Source organism: Microcebus murinus, chromosome 19, assembly GCF_040939455.1.
Source record: "Microcebus murinus isolate Inina chromosome 19, M.murinus_Inina_mat1.0, whole genome shotgun sequence".
NCBI classification, from domain to species: Eukaryota; Metazoa; Chordata; class Mammalia; order Primates; family Cheirogaleidae; genus Microcebus; species Microcebus murinus.
The window spans coordinates 42,208,890-42,231,183 of NC_134122.1; the positions used below are offsets into that span (position 1 = coordinate 42,208,890).

The window sequence follows — 22,294 nt, forward strand, 5'->3', positions numbered from 1 at the left end:
TTTTATGTGGGGACCACTTTATATCACTCCCTCTGTACTATGTCTATTTAGAACCGAAGCTGTGTTTTTAGGACGTGTTCAAACAAGGCTAAGAGGTTTTAAAGCCTCCCAAAGTTGGTTTGGCTCTGAAGCAGTGGCATTCTCACCTCAAGGACTTCACAAGGGCCAGAAGCCCGCAAAGACCAGCCACCTCACGTGTGTGAGTGTGTGGATGGGAGAAAGCAAATACTTCACCAGGATTCATTAGAAATAATACTCCTTTTCATGTGCAAGTGATTGTTCTCACCGAGGCTACATTAGCTTTGTTATGATATCTCAATATTACCAACAAAAATACTAGTGTCAGTTTTACTCAGAAGCCTGTGACTACATAATAATTGCCATGAGCAGGAATCTTGAGAACCATTCTTTTCTACCAAATGTGCAAAGAAAACCTGAGTGTGAGGCACAGTTACTTTGACAATTCAGTTTTAGTTTTTCTGAATGTTTACCTGAGACAGACTCAACCTTTCCCTGCTTCAAAGGGACAAGAATGCTTAAAATACAGAACGTTTTTCTTTATGTTTAAAACATAAAGAGTGCTTTTTTAAAAAAGTGAACGTATTTGTGCGTTTTCAGAAGTTCCAAAGCACTCTGAATCTTAAGTATTGTTAAAATCCGGCATTGTATCTTTGCTCCTCATCTGTGGCCTACCCATGTTCCACGCTGGTTACCTGACCTGTACTTAGTATCTCTTGTCCCATCATTTGTTCCCCAAAATTTGTCATTCAAATCCTGTGGCTTTGTTCTTGGCCTGTCTTCTGCTACAGACCATAGGGCTCCTCCTGTTATAAAAGTTCACAAAGAATTTGCTTCTTTAGTGTTGTAACAATCGGGTGGCTCGTGGAACCTTTATAGATAACTTCAATCTAGAATAAACTGTTTCATATCTGTGGGTAAGACCATTTCTTTCTTTCCTTTACCACCTGTTCCCCCCACCTCCACCATACTACCATGTCTAGTCAGTCATCACGCCCTACTGAACTCTTTATTTCTCTCCATTCTTTACGTAAACTGCTCTGTGCTGGTCAAATCTTTCATAACTTCTCATTCAGTAGAAGGAGAAAGCCTCCCCTCTGGTACTCCGGGTCTATTTGCTTTGTCTTCCAAACCGCCTCCACCCTGCTCTGTATTTCTTAGCAATTAGCCTTAAGCACCGGTTTGATCCTGTTGATAAGCCTTGTCTAACTTTCTCATTCCACAAACCCTGAAGGAGCTGCTGTACCAAGTACAAGCGGTTATGATAAAATACGTAAGATCTCTCCACTCATGTTACTTACAATTTTCACAGATAAAAATATTCACTGAGCAATGTTTTCTAAGCACCATTTTTTGTGCAAGACACTGTGCCAGTTTGGTGGAGGAAGAAACAGGGATGGAGACTGTCATGGTCTCTGCCCACGTAGGACTTACATTTTCCTGGGGGAGGTGGCAGACCTTAAGCTAATGATTAAACAAATACTCACTTGCTTGCTGTAATTATTAACTGCTGGGAGGGAAAAGTCATATGACAGTGATTAGTGCAGAGATGTAACCTGGTCTAAGGTGATCATAGCAGGCTTCCTAAAGAAGTAACATTTAAATTGAGACTTGATGTGGGAATTGACCAAATACACAGGGGGAAGGAGGGAAACAGGCACAGAGCACATGCAGTGAAAGCTTGGTGTCTTCCAGGAATTGAAAAAAAATCCAGTGTGGTTTGGCCAGGGTCAGCAAATGATGCCCCATGGGCCTACTCCAGCCTATTCCTGTTTTGTACAGCCCATGGTTTGTATACTTTTAAAGACTTGAAAAAAAAAATAAAAAGAAGAATAATAATTCATGATACCTGACATTACTTGAAGCTGAAATTCCAATATCCATTAAGAGAGTTTTACTGGAACACATTCATTTATAAAAATATGTATTGTCTGTGGCTAGTTTCTCATTATGTTGGCAGAGCTGGGTAGTTGAGATAGATTGTACAGCTCACAAAGCCTAAAAACGTGGCACTTTACAGAAAAAGTGTGCTGACCCCTGATTTAGACCATGAGGAGTAAGGGGAGGATCGGGCGAGATGAGACAGGAACGTCAAGAACCCAGACTCGGATTTGCAGGGGCTTAAAGACTTTGTTACAGTTTTAATCTGTAACTTAAGAATCATCAGAAGCCTTTGAAGGATTTTAAGCAGGGGAATGACATGGTCAGTCAGGCATTTCAAAAACTGCAGCTGTTATTTTTTTGCCTTTTTGATAATAGCCATTCTGACTGGGGTGAGATGATATCTCATTGTGGTTTTGATTTGCATTTCCCTCATGGTTAGTGATACTGAGCATTTTGTCATATACCTATTGATTGGCATTTTTATTTCTTCTTTTGAGAAATGTCTATGTAGGTCTTTTGCCCATTTTTAAATGGGATTATTTGTGTAATTTTATTTGTTCGTTTTTTGGGTTTGAGTTACTGAGTTCGTTATCTATGCTGCTTATTAATCCCTTGTTGGATGGGTAGCTTGTAAAGCTTTTTTTCTCCTATCCTGTGGGCTGTCGCTTCACTTTGTTGATTGTTTCCTTTGCTGTGCAGAAGCTTTTTAGCATGATGTGATCCCATGTGTGTGTTTCTGCTTCTGCTGCCTGTGCTTTTGAGGTCTTACTCCCAAATTCTTTGCCTAGACCAATGTCTTATAGTGTAACCCAGTGTTTTCTTTTAGCAGTTTCGCAGTTTCCAGTCTTACATTTAAATCTTACAAATAAACTGTTATTACATTTTGAGTTGATTTTTGTATATGGTGAGAGATGGGGAAGGATGAAGAAAATGTGCATACACACAATGGAATATTATTTAGCCATAAAAAGAATGAAATCCGGCCGGGCACGGTGGCTCACACCTGTAATCCTAGCACTCTGGGAGGCCGAGGCGGGTGGATTGCTCAAGATCAGGAGTTCGAAACCAGCCTGAGCAAGAGCGAGACCCCGTCTCTACTATAAATAGAAAGAATTTAATTGGCCAACTAATATATATAGAAAAAATTAGCTGGGCGTGGTGGTGCATGCCTGTAGTCCCAGCCACTTGGGAGGCTGAGGCAGCAGGATTGCTTGAGCCCAGGAGTCTGGGGTTGCTGTGAGTTAGGCTGATCCACGGCACTCACTCTAGCCTGGGCAACAAAGCAAGACTCTATCTCAAAAAAAAAAGAATGAAATCCTGCCATTGGCAATAACCTGGATGAAACTGGAGATCATTATGTTACATGAAATAAGCCAGGCACAGAAAGAAATGTCGCACATGTTCTCACTCTTATGTGGGAGCTAAAAAGTAGATCTCATGGAGGTAGAGAGTAGATTGGTGGTTACCAGAGCATGGGAAGGGCAGGGGGGAGGAAAAACTAAGAGAGAAGTTGGTTAACCACTTCAGTATGAGCCTTGACTATAGTCGACAGCCACAGATGAACGTGCACAGCGACTTTAGCCGACAGCCATGATATGACTTTTCTAATTTTTCATTTATCAAAATAAAATTGTGAACATTTAAAAATAACATAATGAAAACATATATGTGTATGTTACCTATTCTGATTTACATCACAAGTAAAGCTGCCTGTAAAGTAAAACAAGCTTTCAGTCCTTTAAAGCTTTCCTCATCACACAAGAGCAAAACGATTCATTGTCAATGCACAGCACAAACTGTCGTGCGGACTGTGAGTGCGGGCTGTGGGCAAGGGTTCGCAGCCGGTGAGCGCTGTACTTAAGTGGTTAAGGTGCACAGACATACAGTTAGACAGAAGGAATAAGTTTTAGTATTCGATAGTACAATAGGGAAATTATAGTTAAGAATTTACTATATATGTGAAAATACCTAGAAGAGAAGAATTATGATGCTCCCAACACAAAGAAAAGATACATGTTTGAGGTGATGGATATCAAAGTTACCCTGATTTGACCATTACACATTGTATCAGAATATCACATGTACCCCACAAATATGTGCAACTGTGATATATCAGTGAATTTTTTTTAAAAAAATGCATCTGGCTTCTATGAAGTAGACTCAAGGGGCTAAAGGTAGATGCAGGAAGGTGGCTACAAGGAATTGTAGCAGCCTAGGCATGAAATGATGGCAGCCGTGGAGATAGAACAAAAAGTGTAACTAACATTTATTAAGCATTTTTTATGTCCTGAGCCCTGTGCTAAGTACTTTTTATACTTCTTTGTATTTTTCATAGCTGTCCCATGAAATAAGGAGTAATTGGGGTTTCTTTTTCCATTTGTATACATGACAATACTGAGAATTCAAGAGGTTAAGTTACTTTCCCAAAATTCACATGGCCAGTAAGTGCTAGAATTGGCATTCAAATCCAACTGTGCTACCTCTAGAACCTGGAAAAGAAATTTCTCTACTATAAGAAAAATGTATAACACAGAATTTATCAGCTGTTTTGCGCTTGATGGATGTGTAGCGTCAGGGAGAAGACATCAAGAAACATTTTTAGATTGTAGCATGAACAATTGGAGAGTTGTCTTTGCCTACCAAATCCCAAATCCTCTTCAATTCACATACCAGGTCGTTCATTAAAGTTATTTAAAGTGTAATTTCCAAAAAGGTAAATTACAGCTCTCTCTCAAATATGGAATGAACCTTTATCAAAGATTTTATTAGATTCCTTAATTGGTGAGGAACCAGATAAAACCGGTTGAGATGAGAATTTGAGGAACTAGGTATTTATGGCCAATTTAATAAAGGAATGTCAGGATTAGATTGCTGGGTTAAATACAAACCTGGTTGATGCCCCATATGGAAGTAGACCGTAACCTTTGGGGTTGCCTTTTTCACCAGACAGAAATTATTTGCATCATCACCAGACAAAATCTACAGGTTAACCTCTGCCCTACCTAGTTATAAAAATAAGCCAGTCAGTAGCAAAGCAGTCAATCAAAGGTTAGGCTTAGCACTGCATTGAAAGAACACCCAGTAATGTCTTTTACCTATATCCAAGTTGGCATGATTTTCCTGACAATTTACAAAGTTTTCTCAGACATTCTCCTTTTCCAGTAATTTTACTCTTTCTCCCATATATTTCCATAGTTTCTGGCACCTCTCTGCCAGATTATAGTTAGTCCTTGACCACAAAATGCTTTTAACCTACATTTTCGGTTTTCTCACTACAGCAACACTGTGAGATATTGTTCCCATTTAACGGGTCAGAAAACTGACTCAGAGGGTTCCTTGCTGGTTTGAGATCCATGATTTGTGAATGACAGAACCAGGACTCATTTAAACCCAGGGTGTTCTATTTCAGTTTTGTTTTTTAACTACCTCAGACTGAAGGCAGGTAACTCTTCCCAGAACACTGTCAAGTTCTCCGAGGATTCAGTAATATTTCATTTCTCAGTGTGTGTGTGTGTGTGTGTGTGTGTGTGTGTGTGTGTGTATCTCATGGTACCTAACGTGTAAGCTCTGAGTCATTATTTATTCTCTTGAACTCTGACAAGTCAAGAAACCAAAGCAAGAAACAGACTCTGCAATATATACTTCATAGTCACTGTCTGGCAATTTGGGCCTTTATGACCATGGGTTCAAGACATGGCTGTGAAACTAACTTCAAACCATGAAATGTCAGTTCTTGCTGTGTTTCTGTATCCACAGATTTCCAGCACAAGATAACCGTGCAGGCCTCTCCCAACCTGGACAAACGGCGGAGTCTGAACAGCAGCAGTTCCAGCCCGCCCAGCAGCCCCACTGTGATACCCCGGCTCCGAGCTATACAGTGTGAGCTTGCCCCGCCACCGCGGGGGGCTTCTGTGTTGATGTCTGTCATTTATGCGACTTGGATTTAAATGAAGCAAGACATATTTGGATAGCAGGTTGTAACTGAGCGTGTGACATTTCATAGATGCCACCACTATTTGGAAAAACAAAATCTGGGCTGAACTTCCTTCATCTCATTTTCTTATACTCACGGCATGTGAAGTGTTAGGTGCTAGGCGGTTGTCACGTGACCAGGCCCTGGAGTAGAAAGTGAAATGCCACATCTTGTGACATTTTGTTAAACACTTGCACGCATTAATTAACATAACCTAATTATATCATCAGTCCTTTCTGGATGGATATTTTGAAAAATGAAGTCAGAGATTCAGGATGACTTCCATTTCTTTCCTTGTTTTGTGAGAGGAAAAAAGATTTTGCTCTTGGAGATTTAACTTTAAATTCACTTCAGGTTTGACCAACTTAATACTTCAAAGTTTCTCGTAGTATTTTGGTTTTGGAAGAAGCACTCAGCCTGGAGGAGACAATACGTACAGCTGATTTGCCTGGCACCTTTGTTTGCACGTTGAGAGTTTCAGTTAGATCCCGGATCAGAGTTTAGTGGCATGAAAATAAAAAATTATTGACTTTTTTTTAAAGATGAGTCTAAATAAGCCCCTAAAAGTGGGCTAAGCAAAAGAAGCATGTGATTCATGTGACCATCTGTAAGTAAAGTGGTATTTAGACTAACTTACCTTATTAAACCTTTCATTTAGAGCAGGCGTCCTCAAACTATGGCCCACGGGCCACATGCCTCCCTCCTAGGACATTTATCCAGCCCGCCAGGTGTTTTTGCCACGGCTGCCTGTCCTGCTTAGCAGCCGACTCGTCCCAGGCCCACAGTGTGCACTCTCCAATGGTCTGAGGGACAGTGAACTGGCCCCCTGTTTAAAAAGTTTGAGGACCCCTGATTTAAAGCCTCTCCTTTCTCCACCAAACTTAATTCCCTCCTGCTCACCTGTCTTTATTTGGAGGAAAAAAAAATTCCAAAAGAAAATTTTCTCAAATGAAGCCTGAACTAAATTTACCATTTTTTCCCTTCTCTTTTGGTAAATGAAAACCTTGGCACAAGCAGAGATTTCTTTTGCAAGCTCCCAGACATAGGATCCTCACCGTATGGTGAAGTGGGATCTAAACGAGGCTGGATTTCTTAGAACTTAAACACCATCTCTTATCACAATTGATTGATCTTTCTGAGAATGCATTTTTCATAAAGCTGTACTTTTTACCTTGCCTTTGGCCTCGACAGAGTAGGGGCCTAGTCAAAGGATCAAGAAAGGGCTTCAGGGCTGTCTCCCAGCTCCGGAGAAGGGACGGGTGGATGGGGAGTTATACCACCTCTACCTTTGCCCAGCCATCCCCCTGCCCTCTTCCCTGTGTCCTCACCTTCTGCCCTGGGGAATACCAGCTCATGGAAGTGAGGCAGTGGTAATGGGTAGGTCTGGCTGGGCCCAAGATTTATACTAGTTAAAGTGAATACTTTCAGGATTTGACCCCACAGAGTTGAAATGTAGCTTAGGAAGGAGCATCCTTGGCATTCATTCTCAGAAGTCACGGTGAAAAAGCAAGGGCAAAAACACACCTTTTCTCTGTTGCTGAATAGAATTGAACAGTGGGAAAGTCGATTACATGGTCTCCTGCTATTTCAGGAACCTGCTGCGGTTGTGCATCCCCGATGTATTTTCCAATAACAGAGTATCATAGTGGATAGTAAACTTAGAACACTTACTTTTCCAAAGAGCTGATACAGCTGAAAAGATCAGTAACCCTCCTCTGCCCTCCAATGGTACCCTGTCACACTTATCTCTCTGCATAACAAGCAAAGACCAAGACAACTCTTCAAGATCATCAGACACACATGTCCATGTATGCATGCATCTACACGTATGTTCTCAGACATATACACACATCGATATTTTAAAATTTGGAAAATATTAAAACACTCAGAAGAAAATCAAACATCACCCACAATGTATACAATTTAATAAAACGATATAAAGAAGTTCAAATTTCCCTCTTTACATAAGTAATCTTCTCCATCAGAGAGGATTATTTTAATTAAAGTTTGATATCTGTATTTATTAACTTCTCTATGTGTGTGTATTTGTATATACTCACATGCATAAACATAATTTTGAACAAAAATGCATATAGTATGAAATATGATATAAACTTTACCGTTTTTTTTCTGTACTGCATCTTTTGTGGGCACAGGGTATTTTATTGTATACGCACATCCTAAGGTTTCAAACTGTTTTTAGAACATGGTATGTTTCAGATTCTTTTTTTCCTACATGTGTATTAATAGCAGCAGTTTTCCTTAGTGATTGCCAAATCAATTATAAGCACATTTAAAGGCTGGAGGGATAGCATATAAGTGTATTCGCAAGGTGTGGCTATTAAACATGAATATACACCTTCCTGTGACATAGTGGAAAAAGCAAAACATGGAAAACTGTTAAATATTTTCAGATTTTAAAAGGCAACCGTAGGCAAAGTGGTGTGGTGCCTGAGCAAAATGGTGATGACTAATGAAGAAATAGCTTATGTTGCAATTTAAAAATAACATTTGTGCCTTAAGTTCAAAATTTTAATTGATTTGGTTTAAAAATTAAGGCACTAAGTTCATTTCAAGTTAAATGTTCAGTTTGGCTGTTTTTCCCCCAAATGAAAATGAAATCCTGACTGTTACAAAATATTGAAAATAATATTTTTATGATTAGAGAAAGGAACTTGCCAGTGATTGGGTGAAACAAATCATTTCTTCATTGTTTTCATGTTTTGAGTAAGGTAATTTTACAACTGATTTGATTCATTTAACTTTTTTATCAAAGCTAATATTGGTTAATGGTGATGCTCTGTTTAGTGACTTCAGATGAAAGCAATAAAACTTGGGGCAGGAACGCAGTCTTTCGGCAAGAAGAATTTGAAGACGTAAAAAGAAATTTCAAGAAAAAAGGTTGTACCTGGGGACCAAATTCGATTCAAGTGAAAGAAAGAATGGATTGCAAAGAAAGGTACACGTGTGGTATATAGCAGTATCCAGTGTGTACTGTGGCCAGTAGCAGTGCCTGTGTTAATATCGAATTGGCCAGACTCAGCTTTCAAAAAGCAAATAAATTAATGCAGAGATATTGGAATATTACTTTAATCTTCTAGGCTGAATTTGTCATCCTAAATTAATTATTACTTAGTTAAGCAGTTAAAAAATCTTTCTGATATTTTTTTCTGTCTCATTTTAAGGTTTTATTTGTACTCAGCTGTTCAAAACTCAGAGTACAAATGTGTACTCTTTACTGTTAGTACCTTAAAAATATTGTTGGCATGTATCCACCAAAACTTAATGTATGTATTATGTGGTTGTATTATATGAAAATAAACATTGTTTTCTCTTGTAGGATAAGACCTCTCTCAGATGGCAACAGTCCTTGGTCAACTCTCTTAATAAAAAATCAGAAAACCATGCCCTTGGCTTCATTATTTGTAGACCAGCCAGGTAAGTGTGTTTCAGGAAGTAGAATTTGTTGGAGTTAGACGTAGCATCTGAGTGCTCTGAAGCTTCAATAGTCTTATATGGTCATTAAAGCAGAGAGGGGAGGTTAGCAAGTAATCGCATTCCTTATAGCTTTACTTAATCTCAAAAGTTATTTTCCATCAAGTCTTTATGGTGGAAAGTAATTAGGTCCCACATGCTTTTGGGGAATTTGTAAGTCCTGTTCTTTATCAGAAAAATTAGCATCATAATTATGTAGAACCACATTAATTTAGTAGAGGAGATGTTAAATATGAAAATATAGCCCTTTATCAGATGTGTAGCTTACAAAAATTTTCTCCCATTCTGTGGGTTGTCTGTTTGCTCTCTTGACAGTTTCTTTAGCTGTGCAGAAGCTTTTTAATTTTATCAGGTCCCATTTGTTTATTTTTGTTGCTGTTGTGATTGCCTTTGGGGTCTTTCTCATAAATTCTTTGCCTAGGCCAATGTCTAGAAGAGTATTTCCAACATTTTCCTCTAGAATTCTAATAGTTTCACACCTAAGGTTCAAGTCTGTTACCCAGCGTGAGTTGATTTTTGTGAGAGGTGAAAGGTGTGGGTCTTGTTTCAGCCTTCTACATGTGGCTATCCAGTTTTCCCAGCACCATTTATTGAATAAGGATTCTTTTCCCCAGTGTATGTTTTTGTCTGGGGTGTCGAAGATTAGTTGGCTATATGAGGATGGTTTTATATCTGGGTTCTCTGTTCTGTTCCACTGGTCAGTGTCCCTGTTCTTGTGCCAATACCAACCTGTTTTAATGACTATAGCCTTGTAGTATATATAGTTTGAAGTCTGGTAAATTGATACGTCCCATTTTGTTTTTATTGCCTAGGATTTCTTTTCAATATTCAGTATTCACATTAAACATTCAGATCTTAAAATGTCAAAGAGCTGAAAATTATTGAAAAAACTTTTCAAGGATGGTTATTAACAAAGAAAAGAAAATTGGTCTTTTTATACTTGACCATGTAAGAGGATCCTTGATACTGTGATCAAATGAAAGATGTTTTAGCAAAATGCAGTGTAAATTTCTTGAATGTCTTATAAATGCTGTGCTTCATTTGCAAGCACCTTTTTACTCACTACCCAGGGTTTGTTTCTCCTTTGAAGGTTTCTCTTTTGAAGGAGAAAGGAGCTTGGTTAAGCAGGGATAGGGAGTAGAAAGGGTTCCAGTGGAAGAAAAAGAGGGTGCCCTGCACAAAAGGCACCCCTGGGAAGAGCACAGGCTGCTGGAGGAGAGCTGGCATCCCAGGTTGTCTGGATGATCAAGCGGGCTTTAGGTGTAGTAGGATGCAATGCCAGAAAACTCGGAGCTTCTACTGTGGATTGCTTTGGAAACCAGATTCAGGAGTTTGTCATTCTGTCATTCATCGTTAAACATATTACTTATTACATAAATAAGAATTGTAGCTGCTTCTTCAGCTAGTATAATTTGTAATCCTTTGGGACTCTAAATTCTTTGGAGAATTTTCCTCTGTTGTTGTGGCCCCCAAACTTTAGTAAAGGCTTATTAACCACTTCGGTACCACGCTCACTGGCCACGAAACCTTGCCCACAGCCGGCACTCACAGTCCGCACGATAGTTTGTGCTGTGCATTGACAACGAGTCCGTTTTGCTCTTGTGTGATGAGGAAAGCTTTCAAGCACCGATAGCTTGTTTTACTTTACAGGCAGCTTTACTTGTAATGTAAATCAGAATAGGTAACATATACATATATGTTTTCATTACGTTATTTTTAAATGTTCACAATTTTATTTCGATAAATGAAAAATTAGAAAAGTCATGTCACGGCTGTCGGCTAAAGTCACTGTGCGCGTTCTTCTGTGGCTGTCGACTATAGTCGATGCTCGTACTGAAGTGGTTAAAAACAGACTGTTGAGCTGCCTACCCTCCCAAGAATTTCTGATTCTATAGCCTAGAGTGAGCCAAGAATCAGCATGTCACAAGTTCCCAGGGTACGCTGCCGGTGCAGGCCATGCACTTTGGGAGCCGCTGATCTGCTGTGTGACAGTTCTTCCACACGCAGGCGTGCTGTGCGTAATGGAGCCTGACACATGGCTTTAGGTGCAGTGAGGAAAAGGGCACATTTGGTATGACACGTGTAGTGCCTGTGTCTATGCGTGTGCGTTTTGTGTCTTGATGACTTTGTTTCTACAGTAGTTTCTATGATTGATGCCAGTGTGAACAGTCTCCTGAGGGTAGGAAACAGCAGGTGGTTTACTTGCTAGTTCATCAGCAGGGAACCTTGAGTTGTTGGGCCCCGGGGTCGTGTTCAGAGAGCCCTCTTGGGCAGATCATTTGCCAAACTGGAAAGGACTATGTGGGTTTTGATTTAGAATATTTATTTGTTAGATTTCAGCTTTACTTTACAACCTAGTTTAAATAATTTTTGCTGTAAAATGGTACTACCGTGTGTATATTTATACCTTTATTTAGGGGCTTGCGAGGAGCCTAAACTTTCCCCGGAGGAATTAGAACACAGAAAACCAAAGCAAATAAAATCGCCTACTCCAGCCTACATTGATCTACCTCTGTGGAAAGATGGTCCGAGAGAGAATCCTGTGGAAGCTGAAAGCTGGGAGGAGGGAACCTCTGCAAACTCTGCCGCGGGGTCTCCTCAGGTGACTCCTACAAACAGCCTGGGTCGACCCCCCCAGAGAAAGAAGACGGAGTCTGCGCTGTACAGGTGCACCGTGCTGCTGGCGTCGGTGGCTCTGGGGCTGGACATCAGAGAGCTTAACAGGGCACAGGCTGCCGAAGAACCGATGCCCAAGGACGAAAAGAAAAAACGAGAAGGAATCTTCCAGCGGGCTTCCAAGTCACGCAGAAGCACCAGTCCCCCCACGAGGCTGCCGTCCACGGGCGGGGAGGCTGGCAGCCTGCCCTCCCCCACGCAGCCTGGTGCCATGAGCCTTCTGTCCATGCCTTCTCTCTCCACAAAGTGCCTGCTAGAGACGGAGGGTGACGACATGTCCATGGGCAACACACCTGTCACTGATGACCCCGAGATGTCTACTCCCGATTTCCGTCCTGCCGTTCCAGGGAGTGGTCGCGAGCCAGCCCCCATGCCAACGCTTGAGACTGGCCATGGTGTATCCAAACACCTGTCTCCTTCCTTCCTGGAGCAGACACCTGGGAATGTGCCTTACTGTGCTTCTTCGAAAGACAGAGCATCACACCACAGACGGACCATGTCTGATGGAAGCCAGACGCCAGGTAGGTTGCATAGTACTTGGGTAAACATATAAAACACCACTGTAGAGATGAGAATGTGAAACGGTGTGGCTCTGTGATTTTATCTTTTTTTAGGGATGACATTTAATAATTTGTTTTTACCGTTCACATAGATCTTTTGTTTTGAGACAGAGTCTCACTTTGTTGCCCAGGTTTCTAAATGGTTTCTAAATTATAAAATGTTATGCTATGGTCAGTTATAAAGCTATATTAAAGTGAGCTATATTAAAGCTATATTAAGTGAGTGCCGTGGCGTCAGCCTAGCTCACAGCAACCTCAAACTCCTGGGCTCAAGCAATCCTGCTACCTCAGCCTCCCGAGTAGCTGGGACTACAGGCATGCGCCACCATGCCCGGCTGATTTTTTTCTATATATATTAGTTGGCCAATTAATTTCTTTCTATTTAGAGCGAGACCCATAGAGACAGGGTCTCGCTCTTGCTCAGGCTGGTTTTGAACTCCTGACCTCGAGCAATCCGCCCTTCTTGGCCTCCCAGAGTGCTAGGATTACAGGCGTGAACTACCACGCCCGGCCCGGCCCACGTAGATCTTTGAATTTCACCCTTCTCTTCTCTTTTATTTGATTCTAATTTAACCACAATTGGGATTTCTGGGAAAAGCATAATTTTTAGTAACTTAAATGTGGATCTGCATATTAAAGCAGAAAGAGCATGTGGTGAATAACTACCCAGCCCCCTCACGTTGACAGAGAAGACAAGCCATTTGCCCAAATCTGGACCACTAATTAGTGGGGGAGCTGGAACTAACACTGGCCTTCTTACCTGTCCCGAGATGTGTTGGATCTTGCATCGCATGACTTCATTGCTCAGTTTATGTGGGGGCTGAGTTTAGCAAGTGTATCGGTCTGCTAAGGTTGCCGTAACAAAGCACTGCAGACTGGAGGGCTTATTCAGCAGAAATGTATTGTCATGCACAGTTCTAATAGATTTTTCTAATCCATTAAGCAAGAAGGGCCTGGCTAGAAGGCAGCCACTGGTATTTCTGCAGCACTTTATAGATGCTAAAGCACTTTGGTGTAAATTCTCTGTCTTAGTCTTTGTGGCAACTCTGTTTTATACCTATCCCCTGTTTAGAAGCAAGGGAAATAGAACTCATGGAAAATTAATGAGTTATTCAAGATCATACAGTTACTAAGCAGTGCTGTCAGAATTTAAACTTGGGATCCTACCACTGCATTATGCTACCTCTCTCCTCCTCACAGCCGTGTTCTTTCCATTTCGGAAATGGAAGGAGTATTTACACAATTGGGTTATGCCACTGTGTGCTGGAGTGGTGCTCGCCTTTCAGATTTTTAGGGTTCAGTGGTACTTTAACACTGACCTTTGAGGAGATCCTGTGGCTACTTTGGAAGAACAGGTGGTTTGGAGGCATAGGTCTAAGGTTCAAGTTCTAGTTGTACCATTTGGTAAGTTTGTGAACGTGGGAAAATTATGTAACCTGCTTTCTTGTTTGAATGCCTTTAAAGCATCACAGTGTCATGTATAGTAGAATGAAAGCTGTCTGAGCTCAATCTCTGCTCTGTCGCTTATTTGCTGGGTGATGGGCACATCGCTTAACCATTTTGTGCCTCAGTTTCTTCATCTGTAAAATGGGGATGATGATAATATGCTTACCTAATGTATACCACTATTAAGATTGTGGTAAAAGTCAAATGGCATACTAAGTACTCTGTAGGAGTTGACTGTTTATTCTAATATGAAGATAATTACAATAACCTTGTGTACCTGTCATGAGTATTAAGTGAGTAATGTATATGAAAAATGGTTTCTAAATTATGAAATGTTATGCTATGGTCAGTTATAAAGCTATATTAAAACTGAAACTTCTTTCATTCTGTTTGTCTTTTCATCTCTTTAAATACTATACCTAGACATGATACTTTTCAGATTATTGTTCATTGTCTTTAGATAAGTTGGTTTATTATCATTTTGTAAGTCAATAAAGTCTTGGTGATTTTTAATTGTGCAAAGAGAAATCCAAGCATAGTAATCCCATAAGAAAGCTTTTTTCCTCTTGTTTGTAAACTAATAATTATTTGCTAAAATGGTAGTAAGTCAATTCTTCAGTACAAACAAGAGAAGAATAACATGTAAAAACCTAACCGCTTTCCTGTTTTTATCAATTTTTTCAAATCATAATCGAATGTGAAGTTTAATCATATTAACCATCACTTCTAAACATCTTAAATTTATTCCGATCTCATCCATTTTGAAAGCCACCCTGATTATAAAACACTTACAATGACCATTGGCCTAAGCACTATGAAGATTTTTTAGCTCTGTTTGTGGATATCATTTCCATAGGTTGAAGTACTTTTTGAACCTTGCAGCACGTTTTCCTTAAAAAAGAAAAATTGGCTGAGCACAGTGACGCACACTTGTTGTCTCAGCTGAGACTGGAGGATTGCTTGAGGCCAGGAGTTTGAGGATCTGTGATCGCTCCTGTGAATAGCCACTGCTGTCTAGCCTGTGCAACAATGTTAGCCTCCATCTCTTAAAAAAAAAAAAAATTCTATTATAAAAGGTTTATGTTTGTGTTTTGTATTGAAGGTGACTTTAAAGTGATCACCTAGTGGAATTGTCATCATAATTATTTTTCCTGATATTTCATTGTTTTAAAAGTCGTTGTCTTGCTAATTGCACACTGTCTTGGCTTTCTCAACCAGCTGGTGCAGCTATGATCTCAGCCACTGGAGCCTCTGAACTGCCACTCCACTGCTCCTCCGGTTCTCACAGTAACCAGCCAGGTGAGAAGCACAGAGCTGTCGGCATCCTGCCTCGGCCTCGCCCCGCCTCCCTGAGAAGCCGACTGGATGGGCCACAGGTGCCCCCAGAGCGAGCAGAGTCTCAGCTTGCACAGGCCGCCTGCGCAGTGGCTCGTCCAAGCCCTACCCATGTCCTCGGTGCCAAGGGAAGAACTAAATTCCATGTGCCTTCGTTACTGGACGCTGACGTTGAGGGTCAGAGCAGGGACTACACTGTGCCTCTGTGCAGAATGAAGACCAAAACCAGCCGACCGTCAATATATGAACTGGAGAAAGAATTTCTGTCTTAAATAAAGTGCCTTATTATTGTTTAAGCATTTCTTGTTTTTTTGTTTGTTTGTTTTTTAAGGTGAACAAATGAACACAATATATCTACCTTTGAATTATTTCATGCTGCTGTGTTTTCAAATCTGTGGCCATGTCACTAAATTAGTCATGGATACCACCTTCTCCAAAAAATGTATACGATTGCTATTAGCCAGTTATATTGCATTTTTCTATTGGACTCTTATCTAGTAACTTGAAATACACAGAAATGTAAAACAAGAAATGTGTACCCATGAAAACTATGCTGGGTAGAATTGTCGTAAGCACAATTATAATACTTTGTTCTCATTTATATTCTTATCTGTTAGTACAGAACAGAAATTGTAATGAGGCTCACTGTTTTTCTTTCATTCCTTCACTCTTTTCTTCCTTTCCTTTTTTTGTCTTTCTTTCTTTCTTTTTTTATTTGTTCAACAAAAAGCCAAGGAAGAACTATTAGTTCTTGGCAAGAATAATGTGATATTCCTAGGTAAAGATGTATATTTTTTAAGAAGTCTGATGACTGGAATAGATAGAGAATCCTATTTAAACTACCTAACCTCAGCCGTAGGCTTATGATCCATAAATATGTCCAACTCTCACCTAAATTATGCAATGATATTTCTCTCTGAGGAAATTTTATTGAATGTAACTTATAAAAGTTTTATTGAATGTAACTTATAAACATTTTATCCATTAGAACTCCAAAACACATTTTAGAAGATATTGGCCTTTGGTTGAGACCATATTGTATGTCCATGAGCAAGGCTAATCTTTAGTTTTTTCCTGTAGAAAGGGTTCTTCTGTCATCAGTAGCCATTTATTTGGTATTTAGAAGTGGAAAGCTTTTTCACTTTCTGGTAGAAATTTTAAAAATTAAATTACACATGCCTAACTGTTCACAAAGATCATGTGTTGTAAGTAGACATGTGTTTTAATTTTATTTTTCTCTATTTGAATGCATATTCTAATAAAATCCAGAATACACTCAAATGCTGCCAACTCAAGAAACAGCAGGACAATACTGTTAGCATTTAAGTATTTTGTCTTTATTTCACATTTCATTTAACTGTGGACAAATGTTAGACATCTGTTGAGATACAGTGATACAGTGGCAGTGACAGCTGTTTGATGGATGACTTTCAGAAGTGGGTTCATAAAAATGGTCTTCAAATAGCAGACCCAGGTTTTAAATGATTCAAAATTATTTATGAATCACTTTTATAATCACGTACATATGATACAAACAGACTACTGAATTACTGCTACAGAAATGGCTAGCCAGGCGCTTGGTAAATTTGCCTGGGTTTCTTCTGCTAAATGTATTATGCTTCCCTTCTGTCTCTAGAATATGGTTATTAAGAAGACAGACAATACATATTTAAGTTTTTCCATACAATGAAAAACCAAATTAAAAACATGATATTTTATTTAAGATTATACCTTGGTTAAAGTTTACTGAATAACTGAAATGTCAGCAATTTAGAATAAATTATATCAAGTGTGAATGAAATATCTAACCTATATAATAGAAAAAAAAAATAGGAAAGTCATATTATTTGGCCATTGTGGAACATCTCAGTCACCTAGCCCAACAGATGACAAGCAGTGTGAAAGGATTATATTAACAGTGCTTTTTTTCCCCCCCGAGGTAAACAATCGTGCCTTCCAGATTCTTGTAGCAGAATCTCAGGTACTTATTTCGTCTTGTTGCCTTATTGTCCATTTTGTAATTCAGTTTCACTTTTGAGTGGTTATTGAGTTATGTAATAGGAATTTGGTCTCCTCAAAATTTTATTCCATTTGAAACTATGGTTAGCTGGCTCGTATTCCATCATTTGGGAGCTAAGAATAAAGATAATCCACACCTAAAATTATCGATACGTGAAAGAAAAAGGATAGAAACGATGTCCTCAGTTTTGCTCCTACCAAAACATCCCTTGTGTGTGCGTGCTTGTGTGGATGTGTGCGTGTGTGTGTGTGGCGTGGGTGTCCATCTCTCTTATCTCTGTATATCCTCTTCTGTCCCCTTCAGCTTCCTTTTAGTCAACTCTACATCGTGATGAATTTAGAAATGAAGCTGTATTAAAAAGATAATTGCAATATAAGAATTCAGTTTCACCTGTTACTGCACATAGTTATTTTCTGCTGTGATCTATTGTACATTTGCGATTTTCTGTGTTAGTAAACTTAGCAGAATCTGGTTATTTATTTTTGTATAGGCTCAATAGCTCACTAAAAGGTAAATTAAGCTGATTACTGTTAGTTGACAATTAAGGTGCTCCCACTGCAGAGATTAAGGCGTGGACCTGATATGCTGTATTATGAGGCCTTGTGATTGTAAAAGATGTTTACATATGTTGTCTATTTTTTTAATAAACTTTTTTTTATAGCTGGTCCATTTGCTCAATGGCTTTGATATACTCCTAACGATTGTGACTATAGTTTGCAATGGTTTATTTTGTACTGAATAAGGAAAAACATGTCAATAAAGATTATTAATGCTTAATAAGCCAGGTCTTACTTACCCTGCTGTATTCATTACAGTGGAAATCACTAAATGAGTCATGGGATTAAATATTTCAAAAAAGACATAGTGAATGTTTTATTTAAAATATTTAGGGCTTGGCACAGTCACTCACACCTATTATCATGTTCCTGCAAGTGTAACAGCGACTGGCCAGGGAAAGAACCCAGCAGCACACAGAGGGTCAGAGAATCAGCCTTTATTCTCCTGGCGGGCTCAGAGGGGCATGCCACCAAATTCTAGCACCACTTCCTTGTCCTCCTCCAGTTTTATACACTTGGTGGGATTCAAAAAGTGTCCAATCAGCAGCAAGCTTTAATATCCAATCAGCAATGAGCTTTAACATCCAATCAGCAACAAGCTTTAATATCCAATCAGCAGCGAGTTCAGCCATGGGGCCCCGGGGTGGGGGTTTTTCCCTGTCACTCCCCTCCCCCTTTGATGCCCTCATCAGTTTACACAGGGGCATCAACCTCTCTATGAATCTAACAGCTGCACTGAGCAAGCAGGGTCCCATGGTTACCATCAGAAGGATAGAGGCCCAGCTAGGGGAAATAGCTAAGCCCCAAGCCTGTTCTAACCCCCGTTTTCTCTTGTGGATCCTTTTAGCCCTTTGACTTTGGTAGTTAGAATTCCTGATTGGTTTACATAGTAACAGCATTCTTCCCCCAGAGAGCCCCAACCAAGAACAACACAGAGGCACCCCATGTAGACCCAGAAAAGGGTTACCAAGAAGCAAGTTAGTCCAGTCTCTTGGGGCGGAGACCCCGAGTCCAATTCCCAAGAAGACTGTCAGTATTCCTATAAGAGTCCAAGCCAGTGGTCCCATCCGGTCCTTGGCTTCCAGCCAGATTCAGGGGCAACCCGTATACACTGGCCCTTTTGTCTTGGGCATACCTGAGGGCTTGGATGAGCGCCCATAACTCTGCCCTCTGGGCTGACCATCCCCAAGGCAGAGGGGCTGACATGATGCCTTCGCTCCCTGTGGTGACTGCGTAGCCAGCCAACCGTTTGCCATCCTGGATGTAGCTGCTGCCGTCTGTGTTGAGCTCCAGGTCGGGCACCGGCAATGGACTATCTTTGCATAGACCTCCCGCGGCCTCGGTGCAGTCATGGTCAGGGGGCCCTGGCCCAGTGGGAAGGAGGGTGGCAGGGTTTAAGGTCCGCACAGTCTCGAAGGTGACTCGTGGGTTTTCACACGGCAGTCCCTGGTACTGCGCCAACCGACTGCTAGAAAGTCATTGGTGCCCTGATGTGTCCATCAAAGCCACTACTGCGTGTGGGACTTGCACACGGATATTTTGCCCAAGCATAAGCTTGTCCGCCTCCTTGATTAGCAAGACGGTTGCTGCCAGTGCTCCCAGGCAAGGCGTTCATCCCGATGCTTCCGGTCGTTTGGGCAGATAGGCTACTGGCCTCTGTCAGGGGCCCACAGTCTGCGTCAGTACCCCCATAGCTACTGCTTCCTCTCACCTCTGAGGGCAGCCTGTTCAGCCTCCTCAAGCCGGGCCTGGAGCTCCCGCACTGTCTGTTCCAGTGTCTTCTTCATCTGTTCCAGGTGTGCACTTGTGTCCTGCTCTTTCCTCAGCTCCTCAGCCATCATGGCGGCATCAGTGATAGCCTTTCTGGTTTTCTCCTCTGCCTCCCGCCTCTCCTGGGCAGCCTTCTCCACCTCCCCACTCAGCTGGGCCAAACCCGCCTCGAGCTGCTTCTTCTGGTTCAGGAGGCCTGTGTTCTGCGAATGCAGGAGGTTGAGGCGCTCGGTGGCCTCCAACAGCTCCTGCTCCGCCAGTCACCGGCTGCGCTCGCCCTGCTCCAGCACAGCCCGCGGCTCCTCCAGCTCAGAAGCCAACAGCAGAGCTGCAGGCCCTGCGCCTGCTCTCGGAGCTCAGCTGCCAGCTGCTGCTCCTCATCCCGCCCCGCCTGCTCCTCCTTCAGCTGGGCCTGCAGCAGCCGTGTGGCCGCCTGGGCCTCCGTGGCCTGACAGGTAGCATGGCCCAGCTGCAGCTCCAGCTGGGCCATTGAGGTCACCCTCCATCTTCTTCTTGAGCCTCAGTGCTTCGTTGCAGGCCCGGGTCTCAGCATCCAGGGAGGCCTGCAGGGACTCCACTGCCCACTAGTGGTTGCGCCTCAGGTTAGTGCATGGTTCAGCACAGCTCTCTTTGTCTCTCCCTGGTCTCTCTGTAGAACTGTCTGCTTTATTTGACAACACAGCTAACTTTGAGGTTCTAGTAATTGTTGGCTGATTGCTTTATAAGTTTTGCTTATGCCCTAATGTATAAATTGTTTCACCATCTATTCCAATTAATTTCAGGCAAGAATAGTTTTGGGGCCAGTCTTTAGGGCTTGTTCTGACCCAGAGGGCTCTTTTTTGTTCTCTCTTTGCCTGTTTTTCTTTGATAAACTCACTGGCCTGAGGTTTAGCTTGTTGCTCTTAATGAAGAAGAACCATGGCCTTTGAGAGAGCTTCACCACACTGTTGCAAATAAAAGCAGTGCCTTTGGTGAGAGCTCTGGAGCTCTCTGTGCCTATGGGACATCTTTCCACCTGGGCAGAGTATTTGAGCCACACTCTGAGTGCTGGGTGGGGCGATAACTTCTGGTCTTCTTGGCTTGCTTCTCCCAGAGTGGAACCTCTGCCCCCCAAGTGAGCTCAAGTGAGGGCAGTGAGGAACCCAGTATTCTAACTGGGGGAGAGCCCCCCATCCTGTGATTGGGGACTGGGTGGAGGAAGGGGGGCCTTTACCTCTTAGTCACACTTATCAGGAGTTTAGTCTCTTAAATTTGGAGTGGGAAGGGATGCAAAACACTGGTGGCCTGTGCTTCCCAAGGAAATACAATGTCCCATGATTGGGATGTTGAGATGATGGGAGAGGCAGTCCTGTCTTTTTGGCCAAACCTGCCTGGGGGTGGAGTTTCTCCAGCTGAGCTGGGGGTTGGGGGTGGAGGAATGAGGAAGGGAATACGTCCTAGCTCAAATGCTATGGACTCTGGCCACTTTAAGCAAGGTTTAGTAGGTTTTTTTTTAAAAAAAAAAAAATAAGTATTTCTTCACTTGCTGTATGCTCTTAGGGCAATTTCCAGAAGTTTTAAATGTCGTTTAAATGTTGAATTTTAGATTCAATGTAGAAGATTAGATTCAATGTAGAAGTTTAAATGTTGTTCCAGAAGTTTTAAATGTTTTTTATTCAAATAGTTTTTTTACCAGTTATGCTTGCTTCCCAGAGGAGTAGATTCTCATAGCTCCTTCACACTGGCATCCCATAGTTGGCAATGATGCAGGTGAATCCGGAAACCCGAGGTCAGCCCAGTATGCCAAGTGGGCTGTTGGCTTCACGCAGGAAAGAATTCAAGAGCAAGCCAACAGAGAAAAGAGAAAGCAAGTTTACTGCAGTAACGAAGAAGCACAAGGAAGGCTACTCCATAGGCAGATCAGCCCTGCACGCTGCTGGCAACTTTAGTTATGGCTGTCTCTTGATTGTATGCTAAACGAGAGGTGGAATATTCATGAGTTTTTTGGGAAATGTGTGCGGAGCTCCAGGAATGGGGGTCACTTCTCCTTTTATACTACCGTGTTTCCCTGAAAATAAGACCTACCCATAAAATAAGCCCTAGCAGGATTTCTGAGCATTTGCGCAATATGAGCCCTACCCCGAAAATAAGCCCTAGTGATGGGCGTGGCTACGCGGTGTATATGCGCGACCCATGCATTTCGTCACAGAGCGGTAAAGAAGACGAGCAGCCCTTCTCATCTGCTCCATGAGAGCGCTATGGCTCCACATGAGAGATTGGGGCCAATGGTTCTAAAGGAAATAGAGTCCCAAGAGATTCAGGATGGAATTCGAGATTTGGAGAGTTATGATGATGTTCCAGAACAAGATGACTTAACTATATTTGAATAAATGTAGATTGTTGTACTGTACTTAAAAAAAAAAATAACGCATCCCCTGAAAATAAGCCCTAGGGTGTCTTCTTGAGGAAAAATAAATATAAGGCCCTGTCTTATTTTCAGAGAAACACGGTACATGTGGTAACTTCTGGAGGTGGTCATGGTTATTGTAAACTGTCAGGGCACTGGTGGGAGTTTCTTTTA

The 22,294-nt window shown here is 41.5% G+C and overlaps 1 protein-coding gene across 2 annotated transcripts in view; it reads left to right on the plus strand.

The window, feature by feature from the left end:
- Nucleotides 1-18,074, plus strand: part of MAP3K21 (mitogen-activated protein kinase kinase kinase 21) — a 53,607-nt gene extending 35,533 nt beyond the window's left edge. For both annotated transcript variants that reach the window (XM_075995468.1, XM_012738325.3), the window contains exons 6-10: nt 5,659-5,781; nt 8,684-8,834; nt 9,216-9,313; nt 11,788-12,567; nt 15,271-18,074. In XM_075995468.1, the coding sequence (XP_075851583.1) occupies nt 5,659-5,781; nt 8,684-8,834; nt 9,216-9,313; nt 11,788-12,567; nt 15,271-15,659 (1,541 nt within the window). In that variant the 3' untranslated portion in view covers nt 15,660-18,074. The remainder of the gene's footprint in view (nt 1-5,658; nt 5,782-8,683; nt 8,835-9,215; nt 9,314-11,787; nt 12,568-15,270) is intronic.
- Nucleotides 18,075-22,294: the final 4,220 nt, after the last annotated feature.